The following is a 21386-nucleotide window of genomic DNA, read 5'->3' as shown; positions in this document are numbered from 1 at the left end:
AGAGAACGGCTCTGTTACTACAGTACAATCAAACAGAGGATGGCTCTGTTACTATGGTAAAATCACACAGAGAACGGCTCTGTTACTACAGTACAATCAAACAGAGGATGGCTCTGTTACTATGGTAAAATCACACAAAGAACGGCTCTGTTACTACAGTACAATCAAACAGAGGATGGCTCTGTTACTATGGTAAAATCACACAGAGAACGGCTCTGTTACTACAGTACAATCAAACAGAGGATGGCTCTGTTACTATGGTAAAATCACACAGAGAACGGCTCTGTTACTACAGTACAATCAAACAGAGGATGGCTCTGTTACTATGGTAAAATCACACAGAGAACGGCTCTGTTACTACAGTACAATCAAACAGAGGATGGCTCTGTTACTATGGTAAAATCACACAGAGAACGGCTCTGTTACTACAGTACAATCAAACAGAGGATGGCTCTGTTACTATGGTAAAATCACACAGAGAACGGCTCTGTTACTACAGTACAATCAAACAGAGGATGGCTCTGTTACTATGGTAAAATCACACAGAGAACGGCTCTGTTACTACAGTACAATCAAACAGAGGATGGCTCTGTTACTATGGTAAAATCACACAGAGAACGGCTCTGTTACTACAGTACAATCAAACAGAGGATGGCTCTGTTACTATGGTAAAATCACACAAAGAACGGCTCTGTTACTACAGTACAATCAAACAGAGGATGGCTCTGTTACTATGGTAAAATCACACAGAGAACGGCTCTGTTACTACAGTACAATCAAACAGAGGATGGCTCTGTTACTATGGTAAAATCACACAGAGAACGGCTCTGTTACTACAGTACAATCAAACAGAGGATGGCTCTGTTACTATGGTAAAATCACAACGAGAACGGCTCTGTTACTACGGTAAAATCACACCAAAAGCCTCTCTGTTACTGTGGTAAAATCAAACAGAGAACACACTGTTAGAGGATTGACAGGCAGGTGGGTGTACAATATGTCTCAGGTGCGCATAATTCATCAAAACACAGAATTATTGAAAAGTAAAATGACTTTTTAACTCAATCTGTCACATGCAGCTGTAACCTATCAGTAACTTATTAAGATTTTGCTTCAGGTATTATACAGTAAGTATTGTTCAATACATTTTAGCCTGCAAGGAATGGATAAATAGCAGGTTTGCACCCATAGACGGTTGGATATTCCTCTAGTGACGCTGATCAAATGCATGATTTTTCTAGTGCACAATAAACTGAGAAAATTACGGAGCCCGTCTGGTCACCCCTCGGAGAAAAAAAAACAAGATCCGAAAATCCGTGGCCACAGTTTCGTAATTCGTTCCCTCAGTTTACAAAACCGTGCTCTCGGATTAATAAACTGTACCCACGAGTTTACAATCCGTGCTCTCGGTTTTGTAAACCGTCCCCTCAGTTTTTTAAATCTGTACCCACAAATTCATAATCTGTGCCCACGCTTTCGCAATCCGTGCGCACGGGTTTTCAGACTGTAGCCTACTCGCGGAATTGAAGCCTCTGTCTGTCAACAGAACAAGCTCCTTCCTACAGGAACATTAACCAATATTGTATACTGTTTTATATATAAATTGTCCTAATGTGTTTACACACGAGTGCGTGGCGCATATAAAGCATGCGTTCATTGCCGCGTTTCACTGGCATAAAGTTGGTTTGACATTAAAACTTCGTGAATTTAGGGACCATCTCTAAAGTACACATTAAAATACCTTTTTCCAACTTCAAAAGCATTTAAAGGGAATGATTTATAGCCACAAAACTAACTGTACAGTGTTCATGTGTGTGTCAGATATAATGCACACCTTTTAGATTATTTATATTTATTATAATAAACAGTTAAATCAAATGCAAATATTCTTATGTGTTTCACTGCTGTATGGGCTCATACATAAATAATATACACATTTTAAAGCTCAATAGCATTTAAAGGGAATGACTTCCCTGACTAACTGTGAAGTGTTCATGTGTGTGTGAGATAGAATGCACACCTTTTAGATTATTGATATGTATTAAAATAAACCGTCAAATCACATGCAAACATTCCTATGTGTATAATGGTCTCATACACAAATATACCATTATTTAAAGCTCAATAGCAATACGTATAGGAATATGTACATATGATTTGATGGTTTATTTTAATACTCAATAATCTAAAAGGTGTGCATTATATCTGACACACACATGAACACTGTACAGTTAGTCTTGTGGGTATAAGTCATTCCCTTTAAATGCCATTGAAGTTGGAAAAAGGTATTTTAATGTGTACTTTAGAGATGGTCCCTAAAAGTTGTGCATAATAGCTGACACACACATGAACACTGTACAGTTAGTTTTGTGGCTATAAATCATTCCCTTTAAATGCTTTTGAAGTTGGAAAAGGGTATTTTAATGTGTACTTTAGAGATGGTCCCTAAATTCACGAAAGTTTAATGTCAAACCAACTTTATGCTAGTGAAACGCGGCAATGAACGCATGCTTTATATGCGCCACCCGCTCGTGTGTAAACACATTAGGACAATTTATATATAAAACAGTATACAATATTGGTTAATGTTCCTGTAGGAAGGAGCTTGTTCTGTTGACAGACAGAGGATAATTCCGCGAGTAGGCTACAGTTTGCAAAACCGTGCGCACGGATTGCGAAAGCGTGGGCACAGATTATGAATTCGTGGGTACAGATTTCAAAAACTGAGGGGACGGTTTACAAAACCGAGAGCACGGATTGTAAACTCGTGGGTACAGTTTATTAATCCGAGAGCACGGTTTTGTAAACTGAGGGAACGAATTACGAAACTGTGGCCACGGATTTGCGGGTCTTGTTTTTTTTTCTCCGAGCGGTGACCAGACGGGCTCCGTAGAAAATAAATCCAACAGGCCTGTGAAGAAGTACAAACTCAAGCCACATGAATAGATCAGAATTTCAGAGAGTTTGAGGGTCAGGCTCTTGTGACTTGAGACAGTAAACCAGAGCTAAGCAAAAATCCAGAACCCCCTAGCAACCACACCAGAACACCTTAGAAACGGCACAGGAAATCCACTCAGAACATCTTAGCAACCACATAACAAAATCCTCTCAAGCATCTACATCACTCATAACAGCCTCTACATGATATTCTCTTTTGAATCAAAACAGCATTTCAAAGTCAAAACAACAAAGAATAAAGCCACAAAACCAACTCGCCCGCACGCCCCACCCGCCATATTCCTGTGCTCGTGATCAATGTGTCCTCCGTTCAGTTTTGTCACATTTTAATCTGTGTTGGAGCGCTGGGGAAGATTGCCTGTGTGAAAAATAAATGACAAAGCCGAGAGAAAACATGAGGGCGACCGGCGCTTTACTGCAGAGGGCAGAAATTAAGATTATTAATGATGTGTGTGAGAGAATAAAGGTTTCATATAACTGTGACTTCAGGGAATGTCCTCATTTTAAATTTGACGCAAGGTAGCCCGTGTTTGTGTTCCCTTTGCTTTAGTCGGCATTCAAAATTGTCCCTAAACATGAACAAAATCTGATAAAACCTCCAACACAATCAATCCTCAACTACATTCTGCGGTGGCCAATTCATATGAATCTGTACGCTCATATAGTATGATATGCTTTCACATCAGTGACTTTCAGCTTTAGAGACCGGGTTTGATTATAGCTTATTTCTAATAATCACACGTTTCTGAACACATCACACTGTACGATTTCACACAAATTAGCCACTTCTGGCCACATTTGAGAACATCATGTAAAATCACGTTGAGTCATAAATAGAAATAAAACACAAATGTATAATTACAATAAGCATTATACGCTGCAAAAAATAATAATTAATGCACCGTATATATTTGTGTATTAAATGGAGATGGAAAATGACATATGATATTAAGTCTTGTTTATCTGAAAGCAGTTATCAAAATTGAGTGAGTTCATGCTTAAAACAAGCAAAAATATCTGCCGAGTTTATAAAAAAGCAGATATTTGTACTTATTTCAAGCATAAACTCACTTTAGTATTTTTTAAGAAAACAACACTAAACATCATTAAGTTATTTTATTTTATTTTATGTTACTGTAAATGTTAATGATTAAATCATTTTAAAACACTGGAAAACAAGACAAAAATATTATGTTTATAAAAATAACAGGACCTTCTCTATTCTATTCTGTTCTATCATCTAATGTTCTCTACAAGTTATCACAAAACAATCTTGCATATTATAAACATTACATGTTATTGCTAAATGTTGTAATTACTGTATAAAATGTAAGCATTACTTACCATATTATTTAATGCATTTAAAACATATTTTTGATAGCTGGAGGAAGTTTATGTTTTGATTCAGTTAATATGATTTTATGGTATTTTAAAGGACAGCATACTAAAGCACGGTTAAAATACTGTAGCAACACTAGTAAAGTACTTGTTTAAACAAACCTTTCTTTACAATTCAGTTAGTCGACATTCAGAGCACACATACATCAGACTGCTTTTCCAGACGCTTTCCGTCTCATGAAAGTAAAGTGCAGCAATATTCATAACTAACCTTCCATCATCCAATGCGCCCTGCTCTCCACACTCTCCCTGATCTCCCGGTCTCCAGCGGTAACTATTGCCATGGTAACCTCGCAGACGGAGGAAAGGTAAGTGGAGAAGTGGAGCCGGAGGCTTTGGCGACAGTAAATACACGAGACAACACCACTGCCGTGTCATGGACGCGTGACAGAAGTCAAAACACTGATCTTTGTTTGGTTTTAATCACCGTCACATTCATTTGAATACATATGTGCTTCATTTCAAGAGAAACAAATCACGCTGACTGGCCCCGAATCCTGCAGCCTGACATGAAAAATACCGCTATTCAATTTCCTCATGAATCATCCTCTGAAGAAAAATCTGTGATTGGCATCCAGAAAAAGAGGCATTTATCACTCGCCAGCCGCGCCATCATAGATGCTGGAATAATGAGACGACAGTCGAGTCAAGTGTGGCCCTGCCGTGTGCACCAATGCATGATGGGAAGAGTGAACCCAAACCCAGACCACTCACCCAAACAACAACAAAGAAAACCAAGGTCTACTATTAAAAATATTGTGTCAACAATTAGCAAAACATGGATACAATTGTTTGTTTGTGTGAGATTTACCCCAGACGTCGTCGTGTAGTTTTCTTTGTTTAACGTTGTTTTTATGCACGTGTTGTTTTATGTGAAGCGTATGGATTGTGGTGAAGCACATCTGTGACAGGTAAATTAAAGCGCAGAGAGTTTAATCTGCCAAAATATGCAAATGTATTCTAACTTCAGGGCGCGCGGTACGTTTGTTTGTCTCCGGGAGAAAATGATGCGTTATGCAGAGCTCATCTGTACAAGCAAATAAAAAGAAGAAAACACCAGCAAAACAATTGTGAGATTGAATTAATATGTCATTAAAGTGTACAGCACACAGAAAAGAACAACTGATTGAGGTAATAATTGAGTCTAATTTTGATCAATTGTTTAGTCTTTTGATTATCTGTAAATACAGAAAGAGAGGAGGACTGCATTATATTCTGATGATCTGAGCAGGAACGAACGTCACGTGGTGTGTGATGAATGGGAATAGGAAATGAGAAATTCAGATGAAATATCACACGAGTCATGCGGTCATTGGACTTTCAAGTCAAATAACGCGAAAAAAAGCATCATCTCTGGTCTTCTAATGAAGTGTAATTGATGTGAAATAAATGAACCTTTAAATAACAGTAGTACAATGTGAACAAACAGAAAGTTTATAGTCTCGTCTGAAACTGAATTGTCTGCAGGGCTTTATATGAATATTATATGAATATTTCACTCAGCAATGATTAGCTGTAAATCCAGTGAAATATTCATTTGCCCCTCAGATACTGCACTTATATAATCACTGCGCTTTAACTATTCACACAGCACATTACACACCACGGTTTATTAAAGACGAGAAACTATCTACGCAAGTTAACCAATTAAAAACACCAGAAACCACAAGAGACCGCTTTTCCAAAACCAGCTGATCTCTGTCTCACGTGATCCAAACACACGGCTCATACCGCTTCCGTCCAAAACACTGCACTGGGACCTTCATTTCTGAACTGAGAACAAGACCACAGAGGAATCTAATCTACATATATTACATGGATAATAAATAACCCAACACGGCATTAATAAATACAAATAAAACCACAAATGGGCAATTCCAGCGTTATGGACGTGACATAAAAACACTTTTGTTACCAATGCACTCAACCATTTGTTTCTATTTGACTAAACCCTTGTTAATAGCGTTTAAACATCCGCAAAATATCAGTCTATGCGCAAGTTTTCTATTTTAAAAAAGGAAAATAAACATGCGTTATGGATGTGACAAAATCAAAGGACAAGGTTTTTGGGAGACGACAAACTTTGTAGGATTTCTGTGAATTAAAATGTACAAACCTGAAGCAATAATACCCGACATATGAAGAAGGGATGACTCTTCGTAGAATATAAAATATTTACTTTATTTTCATGCGTTCATTTATGAGGAATACAGTATGTGCCGTTATGGATGTGACAATCCTGAAAATAGCACTTACCTGACTATGAAAAATCATGCACTAAAATTAAAACAAAAGTAAAAACCGTTGGTAAAAACATGATTTTCATGGTAAGCTTGCCATTTTCACAGAATCGACCAAATACGGTTCTAAACAAACAAACTCTCGCTATGAATGTTTCACTAAAAATGAATAATACACTTCCAAACTTGTCTACAATAAATAGGCTTCAAACCCATGGCCTTCAGACACAGACATAAACATCACATATAGACTTCATCGTTGCTTAAATGTCACGGCAAAAGTCTTCGAATTGAAATTGCTTTTCATTTCAATTCATTAAATTAAATAAACGTTTTCTTGTCTGAATGATGACAACTTCTTATTTAAGTGCTCAAACTTCATATAGTTTGTGTGTGTTGTTAATAAATGTAAAGCACACAGTGTGTGTGCGTGTGTGTGTGTGCGTGTGTGTGTGTGTGTACGTCTGATGGTCAGGCTGAAAAACCAGTTAAGACCAGTGAAGCGTTTCATCTGCTGACATACTGATGTGCATTATGTTGAAATGTGACAGATGAGTTTTAAAGCATGAAATAGTGACGAGTAATTAATTAGTCATTTGTGATGTTTCTTGAGGGAGGATCTGTGAATGTGTTTTTTTCACCGTGATCTCAGTACGAGACACACGAGAGCTTACAGATTCATTTATTAATGACCTCTAATCTACATCCACTGAGACGCATCATGATTCATCTTTAATCAACAGGGTTTTTCCTGCATAGAGTAATTGGAGGCGGCCACCTCCGTCTAATGTCGTGCCGCCTCAGGCTCTCGCCAAAATTATGTTGTGAGTCTTCACAAGAAATGCTGCGTGCATTTATCAGACTGTCATTTGAAGCTGCAGTTGCGACATTACGCCACAGTGGAGGCGCTGTTTCGTTATCAGCACACTGAGGCACTAAAAAGAGATGCAGAACAAGAGCCAGCCTGTGTTTCACGGCTGTTTGTTTTGCATCCAACTACGTTTAATTTCTTGAAATTTATTAAGTTAACATGACGTACATCATTGTAATGTCTTTAGCTGTGCAGTTGCATCGTTGAATCACCGTATACTGTACACAGCGAGTTCGCCAGTATGAACGCACATTGCGTTCAGAACGACTCGCACACGAATGACTCATTTGAACCGATTCATTTAAACTATTGAACTTTTCAGTCACTAGCGAATATAAGAGATCATTGAATCATTTAAAGTGAACCACAGAGAATGCAAGATGTGAATGAGCTTTGTTCATTTAGTAAGACTGGTTAATTCAGTTGGCTATTGTGGGCTGAAAAGTTAGTTGAGAATGATAAAAAAGCTTTATTTGATTAAAAAAAACATTTCTGTTTGGTTGAATAAAAGTAATGTTTTATATAACTTAATAATTGTCATTTTTATCTAATTTTGTTAGAATTTTTAATATGTCAAACTCAAAGTCACTTTGGTTAATCCACTAAAAGGTACGGTAGGCCTGCGTGTGTGTGTACAAGATCAGGATGGCACCACCTCCGCCTCATTTTGAGCCAGGAAAAACCCTGACCAATCATATCAATCCTCCATCTCTGAATCATCTTCACATGGACCAAACATATTGCTTATTTGATCATTCATTTATGCTATATACAGTTTTTACAGTACATAAGCTGTGATTCAGAGGACCTGTAATACTGAACGTTCTAAGATGTGAATTCATTTTTTCATTAATAACAGTCGTTTCAGGTCTGTTGAGCGCATCACAGATTCACTTCACTTCACAAAGTAAAGTGAAATAACTATTTAAGGTTTGAACCTATAGTTCTGTGCTTGATATGCTGTTTTTAATGTCAACCATTACAAGAATAAAAACATGCAAACAAATATAACTATAAACAAATAAAACCGAATCAATTAAATAGAACAATGGAATGCATAAATAAATAAATATATAAAGACTTAAATAGAGACTTAATTAAGACCAAATGAAAAAATAAACACTGTTGTTCAAGTTTTTTCTCTTCATACTATTAATGTAAAAATAGAACAAATAATACAATTATTAAAAGCTCTACTTGCTCACAGGCAGATGACAGAAAAAATATAAATAAATAATACTTGTTAAAAGGCTTTTCGGTTTCATGTGTATGTGTCTCTCTCTCTCTCTCTCTCTCTAATAACTGTATATTAATGGCTCAAGTTACTCACGTTTTTGGAATTAGCAACAAAGATGAGACATGCAAAGAAGTCCTTCCAACAAGAGCATTTACAGAAAAAATGTCTTAAAATAAATCAAATCAAATAAACAAAATAATTGACTCCGGTCCGCTGATTTCTTAGAAAAACCATTTTTACCCAATGCAGACCTTCTGTGAGGAAAAGCTGTTTAGTTACGACGTTCAAACGTCATGAACAGGCAAAATGGTTGAATCATTTGTAAATATAATGTCATATATGTTATTAAAAGATTTATATTTAATTTGTCAAAAAAACCCGTCCAAATGATTTTTGAGAGGTTGTTTTCTGGGAACAACGAAACTGCAAATGTCGAGACTGGCCAATCGGAATCATTCATACCAACGAGCCGTGTAATAATTATTTCTAACATTTAGGCCTAAATCATGACACAATTTCATAAGTATAAGACAAAAGACAAACTCCTGAAATAAATGAAATCTCCACAGTGACCTGTCATGCTTATATGTGCTCCTGCGCTAAATGCGTGACACAATCAACATCGTCTGATCCTCGTGAGGACCAACACACACATTCATGTGATTCAAACATGGGAAAACAACTCAATAAAGGTGAGTGAATTACATTGAGACATGTAAGAGACATAAGGGTGAGAAAATGATGAAAGAACTTTTATTTTTGGGGGGAACTATCTCTTTACGTTATAAATTCTTATGCTATTAATAAAGTGTTATATTTAGTTGAGAAGGAGAGATGCTGTCAGCAGGAATATGGATTTATCGAGAGTGTCAAGAGAGTCCTGGTCTATCTGAAAACTAAATTGGGCCGGATGAAAGGTCGAACCCTAAGAAAGGACATTCTGGAACATCCAAATTCACCAACATCTGGACGGACTACTATTCCATCGTGGAGATCCATGAACACTAACAATTAAATCCACGGATTATCTCGCTCATACCATGCTCATTTGCCAAGTTAAAGCTGTTATTGATGTGTACAGTGTCATTTTTGATCTGACAGGTGAAAATGACACTTATTTTCATTAGTAAAACCGTGACTACTCCGGACAACCTGCTTGTTCTTAATGGGTTTGTCGCACCGCATCCAGTGTGGACAAAATGTAAAATTATAATGGGTTCTAATGCGTTTCTAATGTCTTTTGTCGTGTCGTGTCCGGTGTAGACACGGTGTCAAACAGACTGGAACAACCCGTGCATTAAACGGTTTTAATGCACACCTTCCAACCAATCAGAATCCAGTATTCAAACAGACCATGGTGTAACATTAATTATTGATTTCAATAGTGTAATAATTCATTATAAGAGGGAGTAGTTTAATAAAGCTTCATCGAGTTACTAAAATAGATCATTTACATCACATAAAAAATAATGAATGAAAAAGCGGCAACATTTTTAATTTCCCTAGAATATTTTATTTGACTAAAATGAACAGAAACTGTTTCAATGGTTAATTTTTAAAGCCCCTGACATGCAGTGAGTTTTGGTTAATTGGCTGTGTGATGAGGTTTGTGTGTAAAAATGAAATACCCCGGCTAATGTTGTGTTATAATAACAGTGTGTTTATTGTCATTGATGTGACGACAGAGCTAATAAAAGACAGACGGAAGTTGGTGATTTACAGCAGCGTGCATTTAAAAGAGCATCGCTCAGTAAAAACAGACATTACCACACAGACGTCTCGTCCTCCGAGTGAACTCCAATTCATGTTTTCATATCCAACACCAGAACTATTGTTTGTGAATCAATATCTGTGTGTTTTGTTCTGTATGAATTGTATTGTTACCTGCAGGCACAAACATACACGTCTCTCTCCCGGTGAGACGAGGCCATTGTGTTTGGTCTCTTCTGTTTTCTTGAATGTATGATGTTGTTTCTCTCTCATGATAACAGCGGCGTCAGTGTGACAGTTATTAGTTCTCAGAAAGTGTTAATAACTCTCTATTCTCCTGACAGCCGGAGGGACTGAAGATTCCTCCTCACACGCTTTCATTATACACAACGCTCAACTCTGACTCATCTATTGTCATTCATGAGTGTTTTATGGACGAGTAAATAAAAGCAATAAATTCCTCAACATGTGGAGGGCCAGTCGAGATGAACTTATTCAATTAGAAATCACCCAAAGGGATGTTTATGTAACGCTTGTGCAGCACATGCAAACAGACCTCAACAAAATATTGGAAATGCAAGTGCAGACTGACGTGGTCAAAAGTAGAAAAATGTATCTGGTTGGTTTAGATCTTATGTTCTTACGTTGATTTATACTACTAAAGCTAGCCTCAACTAACACCACAAGACATTATTAATAATAATAGCTATAATAGTAATAATAGTATTATTATTAATGATAATTGATTATTATTATTATCATTATTATTAGTGGTGGTATTGTAATAACTATAATAATGATCATATTAATAACTATAAAATAATAATATTATTATTTTAATACTACAACTAATATTAATACTGCATCTGCTAGGACTAATAATAATAATAATTATTATTATTAAATTGTTTAAAAACAATGTTATTATAGTAGTTTTAATATGATAACAATAACACCATTAATAATAATAATTTAAAGTTAAAACATTTATTATTTGAAAAGTGAATGTTGTTGTTATTATTATTATTATTATTGACTACATTCAAGACTTAATCGCACCTGTATGTTAATGCATAAAAATGAATATATAAAACTTTTCTTTTAAAAAACTTTTAAGTCTTTTGTCAAAAAATTCATAAAGCTGTTAAAATACAAACTTAAATACAAAACGTGTTGGAAGGTTAACTCGCTATCTCTTCTATACATATCACCAGGAGTGGCCCACAAAACCCAGCTCGCAACATAACATAACGCACTGATGCACAAACCATTCTAGAGCGCTATAATTCATAAATGTAAATGTTTTTTAAGATCGTTCATGCCACCTTGCAAAGTCAATAAACATTCAACTGTAAAGGCCAGTACAGTCTAAGCAACAAATAGAAATCTAAATTACATGAAAGCCTGCCTACACATGCAAAATGTAAAATACATTAATTTATTAAAACTGACCATGACATGGTGTGACTACACTTTGCTAACAAATATTGTTTTACATCAGCTATAAAGTCCAAAAACAACATTATACAAGTCTTAAAAAGTTAGCGTTTAGGATTTATAAACCGAGAAGAGAGGAGAGAAAACATTCACCCTTTGGGCTTAATAAGTAAGTAGCTTACTTATAAGCTTAAAAAGCTTTTTAAAACTGTACATTAAATACAAATTTGACCGAAAAATGAAAAGTCATTTCATTACCTGTGATGATAGTTCTGCAGTCTATTGCATTCGTCCATGCTAATAAAAATCTTATGCCTCATATGCTATAAACTTTTCTGTTTCAGTATGTTTTTAGACATTTTAACTCGAACACACGTCTTAGATTGTGACAAACCATTTTTCATTTTTCTAAAAATTGAACAGCATAACTCACACAAGTTAAGTAGTTTGCAAACAGTTGGCTTTGTTATGTTTGCTATCTTACATATCACTACACGGTAGGGATGAGTCACGAATTCCAAATATTCGATTAGTTTATTTAATTATAGAATTTCGAATAGTGTGTGCGATCTTAAAAAAAATCGCTGTGTTTTCACGCGTAACGCGTTCATGTAACCAAATTGTGGCGCTGCCAATAACGACGCTCCTAAAACTGTCAATCAAGAGACAATAGAGGAAAACATTTTCTCACAACAATTGCTAACGTAGTTACGCACACTGTAGACCCACATAACATAACGGATACGGTAAATTGAGACGGTGTCAAAAATGAGTTCTGTGTGGGGGTCATTTAATAAAATTAATGAGAATAAAGTGCAGAGCAAACTCTGCAATGCAAAGCTGGCTTATCATGGATCAACAACTACGATGCACACTCATTTGAGGGCATCCACAGGTCAGCAATCAGTTGCTAGTTTTATGATCAGACCAACCAATTTGGATGCCAGACGGGCGGAGCAAATAACGGCCCTAATTACTAAGATGATCGCTAAGGATATGCTTCCGATCAGCTTTGTCGAAGGAGAGGGTTTTAAAAATCTTATGGAGTTTGTACAGCCCGACTTTACTGTTCCGTCTAGAAAAACGATCACTGCCAGACTGGAGAAACTTTTTCATGACTTTTTCCATTTCACCTCCGTTAGAAATGAAGCCTTTTGAGCTGTTAATGTATGAAATCGTTCCGGACTGTTAATACATGCCGTCATTCGGTAAATATGTTTTAACGCGTTTTAAGTCTGGTCTAAAATCTTTATGGCTTTAATATATTTTCCTGGATCAATCACACTGATTTTAGTTGGTATAAATGTGCATGCTCATAATTTACAAGGAAATGTCCTAGCATTATGAGCGGTTGATGCTGATCGACGTACTGTTAATAAGTGCCGTCATTAGGTTGTTAATTATATATTAATGTTTCAGCACGTTATCTTAATGTATGGCTTGATGTAAGATTGCCTATTCCATAATAAATAAAGCAGTGTGTCGTCATACGGAGTTAAAGCGTAAATGGTCTCTCTCTCTCTGTTTATCTGTATGTAATACTGTACATGCGTGCGTGTGGGGAAGGGCTGCGAATTTTGAATAATTTTTGAATAGTTCTCATCGATCTTCGAATATTATTTTTGCTTTAAATGCCCATCCCTACTACACGGTCATCATTAAAACTGAATCCCCGCACTGGAGTTCACACATGTTATGCACCCGCCTAACGACAGTAAGTTCAATTTGATTGGCTGAAAGTTCTGTCTTCTTTAGTTCGATTGGCTGTTTTCTGCTTGGTCTCAGTAATTTGATTGGCTGGAATTCTGTGAACCCGGTCTTTATTTAATTTGATTGGTCAATCTTTTGATAATGACGAGCACATGTTACCGCTGCTGCATTAAAACACTGGGACACAGAAATCACAACAGCAAGTAACAAGTGAGCAAATTAAATTGATTATTGTTATTATTTCTTTATATCCCCGCAGTGGGCCGGCCCACATTGAGCAATGGCCCACCGGGAAAACTCCTATGCGCTGTCGGCCTGTAAAAACAACTTATTTATATATATTTTAAAAATCTGACCGGCCCACATTTTAAAAAAGGGTCCGAGGCCCCTCTGGCATTTACCAGAATTCCCAGATGGCCAATCCGCCTATGCATATCATCAATTGTGTGTTTCGCAATAAGATTGAATATCATTACACTGCTTCTAAATATGAGATTCATATAAAGACAGACTCATAAATAATGTAAGAGATATGAGGGGGGAGGGTGTTTGTTTGAGGGTCGTCTGGGGTCTATCTGTATTCCGGTCAGGCTGTTTTTAAATGAAGCCCTGAGGTAAAGTCCAGCGGTTGAGAAAGACCACCAGCCCATGATTCCATCGCCCCTGTTTGATACACAACACAGGAGAATAACAATATGAATGAATGTCAGTCTGTTCGTGCCCTGAGGGTAGCTCACCAAAAACAGACAAAACACTCCACATGCAGCGAAAGTCGCTGCTCTGAATCATTATGCAAAGGCACTGGGACGCATGCAACATGAGGAAGCTCCGCATGCCCCCCTGCATCTGTCCAGCAGGAGACGATGCGTCTGATAAAAATGCAGTCTGTACTGCGATGAGCGTGAGAGAGCTAATGAGAAACATGTAAACATGAGATCTCTGACGTAACTTAACTAAACAAGCAACATGTATAATAAATACAACATGAAAGTGTGCAAAGAAAAATTGATTTACATGAAATGATGCCATGATTGCTGGGTCATTTCTAGGTGGTTGATAGGTTGTTTCTAGGCATTTGTTAAGGTGTTTCTAGTTGGTTACTTGGTTGTTTTTAAGTGAATGCTAGGTTGTTTCTAGGTGGTTGATGGGTTGTTTCTAGGTGGTTGATAGGTTGTTTCTAGGTGGTTGATGGGTTGTTTCTAGGTGGTTGATAGGTTGTTTCTAGGTGGTTGATAGGTTGTTTCTAAGTGGATGCTAGGTTGTTTCTAGGTGGTTTCTAGGTGGATGCTAGGTTGTTTTTAGGTGGTTGATAGGTTGTTTCTAGGTGGTTGATGGGTTGTTTCTAGGTGGTTGATAGGTTGTTTCTAGGTGGTTGATGGGTTGTTTCTAGGTGGTTGATAGGTTGTTTCTAGGTGGTTGATAGGTTGTTTCTAGGTGGTTAATAGGTTGTTTCTAGGTGGTTGATAGGTTGTTTCTATGTGGATGCTAGGTTGTTTCTAGGTGGTTGATAGGTTGTTTCTATGTGGTTGATAGGTTGTTTCTAGGTGGATGCTAGGTTGTTTCTATGTGGTTGATAGGTTGTTTTTAGGTGGTTTATAGGTTGTTTCTAGGTGGATGCTAGGTTGTTTTTAGGTGGTTGATAGATTGTTTCTAGGTGGTTGATGGGTTGTTTCTAGGTGGTTGATAGGTTGTTTCTAGGTGGTTGATGGGTTGTTTCTAGGTGGTTGATAGGTTGTTTCTAGGTGGTTGATAGGTTGTTTCTAAGTGGATGCTAGGTTGTTTCTAGGTGGTTTCTAGGTGGATGCTAGGTTGTTTTTAGGTGGTTGATAGGTTGTTTCTAGGCATTTGTTAAGGTGTTTCTAGTTGGTTACTTGGTTGTTTTTAAGTGAATGCTAGGTTGTTTCTAGGTGGTTGATGGGTTGTTTCTAGGTGGTTAATAGGTTGTTTCTAGGTGGTTGATAGGTTGTTTCTATGTGGATGCTAGGTTGTTTCTAGGTGGTTGATAGGTTGTTTCTAGGTGGTTGATAGGTTGTTTCTATGTGGTTGATAGGTTGTTTCTAGGTGGATGCTAGGTTGTTTTTAGGTGGTTGATAGATTGTTTCTAGGTGGTTGCAAGAGTGTTTCTTGCCCATTCAGGAATTGGTGTCACAATGCTATAATTTTCCTAGATGGTGGGTGCTATGGAATCTCTAGGTGGTTGCTAGAGTTGTCTATATAATAAATAGTAGCTTGGATTCCCCTTCATTGTTTGTCAATGGGATTTTTCATAACCCTGACTGTTTATAAAGTAACAGCACACTGTTTAAACTGCTGTCATGATCACTAGAAAGTTAAACAAATGTCTCATTTAAACTAAACTCATGAGCGCATAATTTCCATAGACATCAACATCTCAACATTAACTGTGGCAACAGAGATGAATTTTGTGTATTAGGAGCTTCTATTATTGCCTTGAAAAAGCATACTAATTCATTTTTCTAATAACTTATTGACATAATATTATGAGGACAGAATGTCATAAATTTAGCCCAGTTTTCCATGCTCTAGCATTGTTAGACATTCTAAATTTAAACATCAACAAGACAAACACAGCACAAGACATCTCTAAACCCACTGTGTATCATCATGACATTATAAAAACCGCTCAGATTTACATATTCCCAGAGTGTAAAGCTGACAAACATGAGTTTGCTCTTCTAGTAAACACTGAATAATGTCACTACACCGGTGTGTACACACCGTATGACTGTACACTCATCATGTGAGATTGGTAACTATAAAGTGATCATTATCTAGTGCTCATGCGACGTGTGTGATCATTTACACAGCTCCCCATGCTGAGATTTTTAACACGTTATAATTGCAACACATTTCCTTTTGCAATGCAGCGTGTGATAACTTCAAAACCAGCTTGTTGATGGTGGTAAAGCCATCCAACTACTTGTGTTTCTGCTGCTCGGTGAGATGTTAAGATTATATTCCCATTAAGAGGAACTATGAGAAAGTGTTGCTAGATGAGAACATTTCTTTATCACTGCCACAATGGACGACTATTTTCAATAAACTCAAAGCAACCGCCTGACCAAAAGTGTGAGGACACCAGCTCACATTCAACGTCATTGGCTGTGCCGATAGTCTACTTATAATCATATCCAATATTGTTATTAAAATTGATCGATCAGCTAATTAATTCATTTATCATTTGCATGCCTGATTAAAGCTCAAACAGTTGAGGTTTTGTGTTTCTTCAGTCCACCTCTGACATGCAGTTTTCATCTACAAGGAGCTATAAGAATCGCCAGCACAAATCAGAAGAGAAAGCATTTTGTTTTTTGTGGGTATTTTCATGCGGGACGATCATGCACACGTCTATTAAAGCTAACGGTGCTTGTAGGGTCTCATAAATTGGCCTTTATTAGGTGCTCACTGGAGGAAGCAGCGGCTGAGAGCAATTGACTCTGTACTGCACAAAAATCAATAACGCATATGAAAGCTGAAATCTATGAATTCTTTTAAGAGTTTCCTTTGGACCAGTCGGCCCATAAAATACCCTGATGAAAGCAAACTTTAGCTGTATTTGTGGCTGTCGGCAGTGGACAGTGTTTAGTGTGTGATAACAAAAGCCATGATGAGAAAATGTTGCTCAAAGCGTTTGATACGTGTTTATTAAATTAAAGGGATACTTCACCCAAAACTGAAAATTCTGTCATCATTTACTCACCTTCGAGTTGTTCCAAATCTGTATAAATGTCTTTGTTCTGATGAACACAGAGAAAGATATTTGGAAGAATGCTTGTAACCAAACAGATTTTGCCCCCTATTGACTCCCATAGTAGGAAAAAAATACAAGGGTAGTCAAAAGTGTCCCAGAACTGTTCTTCAAAATATATTCTTTTGTGTTCAACAGAACAAACAAAATGATAAAGTAATTTTTCCTACTACGGGAGTCAATGGGGGGGAAAGATCTCTGCGGTTATACGCATTCTTCCAAATATCTTTCTCTGTGTTCATCACAACAAAGACATTTATACAGATTTGAAACAACTCGAAGGTGAGTAAATGATGACAGAATTTTCAGTTTTGGGTGAACTATCCCTTTAAAAACACATGCGTCTGGTTTTATTCAAAGGTATTTCATCCGTTTTTAAGGCTAATTCACTTGGATTCAACAAACACCACAAACTTCAAAATCTAATCCATATACATGAATGCTTTTCTGTATCTCATCAATATTAACAAAACACAAAGTGAATAAAAACGCTACATATTGTAACGTGTGTAAAGATGTTTTATCAGTACACCTGTTGTCCCCTGGCTAGATTATGAGCTATTCGCTGGAAATGTTATTTTGACTTCAACACACGTAAATAAAAGTACGTGAAGTACCTGCAAGTTTCTATTTCAAACAAAGATGGCGACAGAGAGGTAAAAGTTACAAACTGCAGCTCTGATGTCATATTGAATAGATGGTTTCAAAGTGACAACATAAACAAGCGTTACTGCACGTGCACGTTCGTGGACTGCCCTTAACTTCCGGTGACAAATTCCTCCCCCCATGTGAATAGTGGCCGCTTAGGACCCCGCGTGATTCTATTGGCTAAAAGAACTTCTAATGGGTACTCTTTTTAGAGCCCGATTGCAATTCTTATTTTTTTTAAATTAATTAATTAACTAATCGCTAGTATGTTTAAATTACCATTATTGTCTTTTTCACTAAATGCTTCATATAATAGTGCTTAGATGAGGCTATGGGCAGTGAAATCAAACAAATCTCATTCTAACCGTTTTAGTTATTAACTATAATCAAACTATTGTCATTTTAAAATATCAAAAGCGATAGGGTTTTTGTAAAGCAGATGTTAACCCATAAATACTGCCATGTATGTTTACATCAAGCTTTGACAAAAAAATGCGTCTTTTATGTTTTTTGTAAACTTAAATTTTAACATGTCATTTTAATGCTTTTATTTTGTACAGCGAATTTAGCTCGCTAGAAGCTAACGCATCTTCGGTTGGCCATACAACAACATATCGAGGAAACAATTTTGTGATCAGGCATTACAACTACCTACGAGATTGGGTCCTAAGTGGACACAATTCACAAAGGGGGTGGAATTTGTCATGACACCGGTACACATTCACAAACAATAGAGTGCCTGTAGATTATTTCTGATAACAATCAAAAGAAACCGAGAAGAACCGTTACTTGGCTAAACATGTCTCTCCAATATTTTTAATTTAGACTGTGATACCAAGCTCAACCGCTAGATGTCAATGTACCATACGGTTTCTTTAAATGCGACCGAACTACAGGACCCATTCAACAAATTCTTTATTTAATAAAATGAACATACAACAAAATAATAATATAATTTAATATGAACACAAATAAAATATAAATAGTTATTAATTAATTATTAGACGCAAGCCAAACACAGACCAGAAGTTAACTGCAGTCCTGGCGCACGCACATCCGATGAAAGGGTCTATAGATGCCACAATCGTGAAGACAACCGTTTCGATTCCCAATTGGCCAACTGGTGTTTACTGGATTTTGTCCGATTAGTTATGTTATCCGATTATTATATATGTTGCATAATGTTACTCTCTTGATTTAATAATGCCAGTGACAGTATATTTGTTCACACGTTCTCTCAGTTAACTTCTCCGTATCTTCCACCCCAGTTGCTTATCTTCAAAAGGGAAAAGATCAAACTTCATATAACATCAAGTGAGAATAATCAGCGCGTGATCGACAGTCGGCTGGCGGAAGTACACCGCTCAACACCTTCGATCTGTCACCTGCTTGACAGAACTACAGTTAATGATGCTCAGTGAAAACTGCAGCACGCCGCCGGTCGCTCGCACGCGCACACAGAAACACAGCGGTTCTCATGAAGAAGACAATAAGCCTCCCTCCGTCTCTTCTTCTTCATCTCTCTGTTCATTTACACCTGTTGAGAGTTTCACCTGCTCACTGTCAGACTGGATTTCACTCTCTAACCCCAAACACTTAAAGCGTATGTGACTTGAGAATGGAATCAGGGGATAAATGTGAAGATGTGTGCTCTGTCTTCTTAAAACACACTCTGGTGCAAACACTGTCCTTCAGGGACTGTCTCTGCAGCCGGCCGCTGAACTTTACTGCCGCGTTCTGCGTTACTCTAACTGCCGTGATGCATCACACGCTCGTGTGCGTTTACTCACCATCACAGAGATGTGCAGCAGGTGCATGTGCTCATGCAGGACACGCGGGGGATCGTGGACAGGGGGCTCCGTGACCTGCGACAGCTGCTCCGAGCTGCTCACGGACACGTGAAAATACAGCGTCCCGTTCTCCAGCCACTGCTGTTTCCAGTGCACCTGAGAGATGTCCGCACCCATCCCCGACATCTCTGAAACACACAGAGGAGAGGAAACACATCAGTCACATGACCACACCCGATCAGTTCTCGACCTGGAATCTGACCCAAAATATCATCATTTCCTTTTAGCTGTCGGTGAAACGACAAGAGATGAATAATCAATTAAACAAAAACAGCATTACAATTGTGTTTATATTTGACATAAAATATTGTAAAACACTGTACAAAAATACTGCACACTGTGTATTAATACGAAATGTACAGATGAAATACACTTACATACATCAGAAAGTTTTGTGTAATATAAACTTCAATAACAGTTTAATACATTACATACACAGAATATTCTTCATTTTCATCAATGCATAACTTTAAATGTAAAACTGAATCGATTTGAATCAATCAGTTTTAATCACATATACATATTTTTATAAACATTTTCTAACATTTACAACAGCAATTCTTGTCATAATATTTTACAAACAATGTATAACATTTGACCACAATCTTTAATAACATTTACAACTTTTTTTACAATAAAAACTGCTCAATTGCCATTGAATTACGACACACAATGCACAAACACAGAATTACATTTTCTTTCTCCAAAACATAATTTCATTCATTCTTATGATTTTGGGTTCAAATCTTGCTGAAGTATTTATGGCGTGTTAGTTAATACAGACCCTTATAAATACATCCTTTGATTCTTTTTCTTATTTTTATATAAATGAAAGATGAAGATGTGTGTGATATGATGTTAGTATTTCAGTATTGTGATGATTGAATTGTGGCCTCTGGCAGGTCTGGGGTTGAACCTCCGTCTGGGTATTATTTTCTGACATCAAATACTGAGGTATTATGACATCCTAAGCAAGGCATTCACTTCCCGACATCAAACACCTTTATATCAGCGCTGGTTTGATTTCTATACCGCTGCATGACGTCTTTAAACTAAAGGTGACATTGTTAGATTGTCAACGAAGAAACAACGCTTCTAACTTTTTGACATCTGTATATGAATTCATCTACATCCTGAAAGTTGCTTACCAAACTGTAAAGATAAACACATTCAATCACTCCAAACCGGTTTCATCGCCACACGCTGGTGAAACACAAAAGGACGAGTTGGAAAAGGTGAGACTTTCATTTTCAGTATGTAACCAGGGTCCTAAATCAAACGAAAGATTTTAACGTTCAACAGCTCAATATCAATATAAGCAGAGATCTCCTTCATCATTACAACATCTCACTGTCACTAAAACAAATCCAGATCCAGACCTAAAGCTGGCACATGAGATCCGCTGATGAAACGTGTCCAGATATCAGATATGTCGAATTTGCGGTCTGACCGGTCAGCGTGACCTCGGCAGCGATGAGCTTGATATTTTCAAAGGATCTGCAGAATCACGGCGAAGCCATTTCACCGTTAACAAGGAGCTGAAAATGGATCCTGAAAG

General features: G+C 37.1%; 1 protein-coding gene across 2 annotated transcripts in view; it reads right to left on the bottom strand.

Annotated features, from left to right (window-relative positions):
* Window positions 1-21386, bottom strand: part of LOC130566894 (astrotactin-2-like) — a 254631-nt gene that overhangs the window by 179419 nt on the left and 53826 nt on the right. For both annotated transcript variants that reach the window (XM_057354726.1, XM_057354717.1), the window contains exon 2: window positions 19769-19956. In XM_057354726.1, coding sequence (XP_057210709.1) covers window positions 19769-19956 — 188 coding nt within the window. The remainder of the gene's footprint in view (window positions 1-19768; window positions 19957-21386) is intronic.

This window comes from Triplophysa rosa, linkage group LG2 (genome assembly GCF_024868665.1).
Source record: "Triplophysa rosa linkage group LG2, Trosa_1v2, whole genome shotgun sequence".
Classification (NCBI taxonomy): domain Eukaryota; kingdom Metazoa; phylum Chordata; class Actinopteri; order Cypriniformes; family Nemacheilidae; genus Triplophysa; species Triplophysa rosa.
This window is presented reverse-complemented; position numbering and strand designations above follow the sequence as displayed.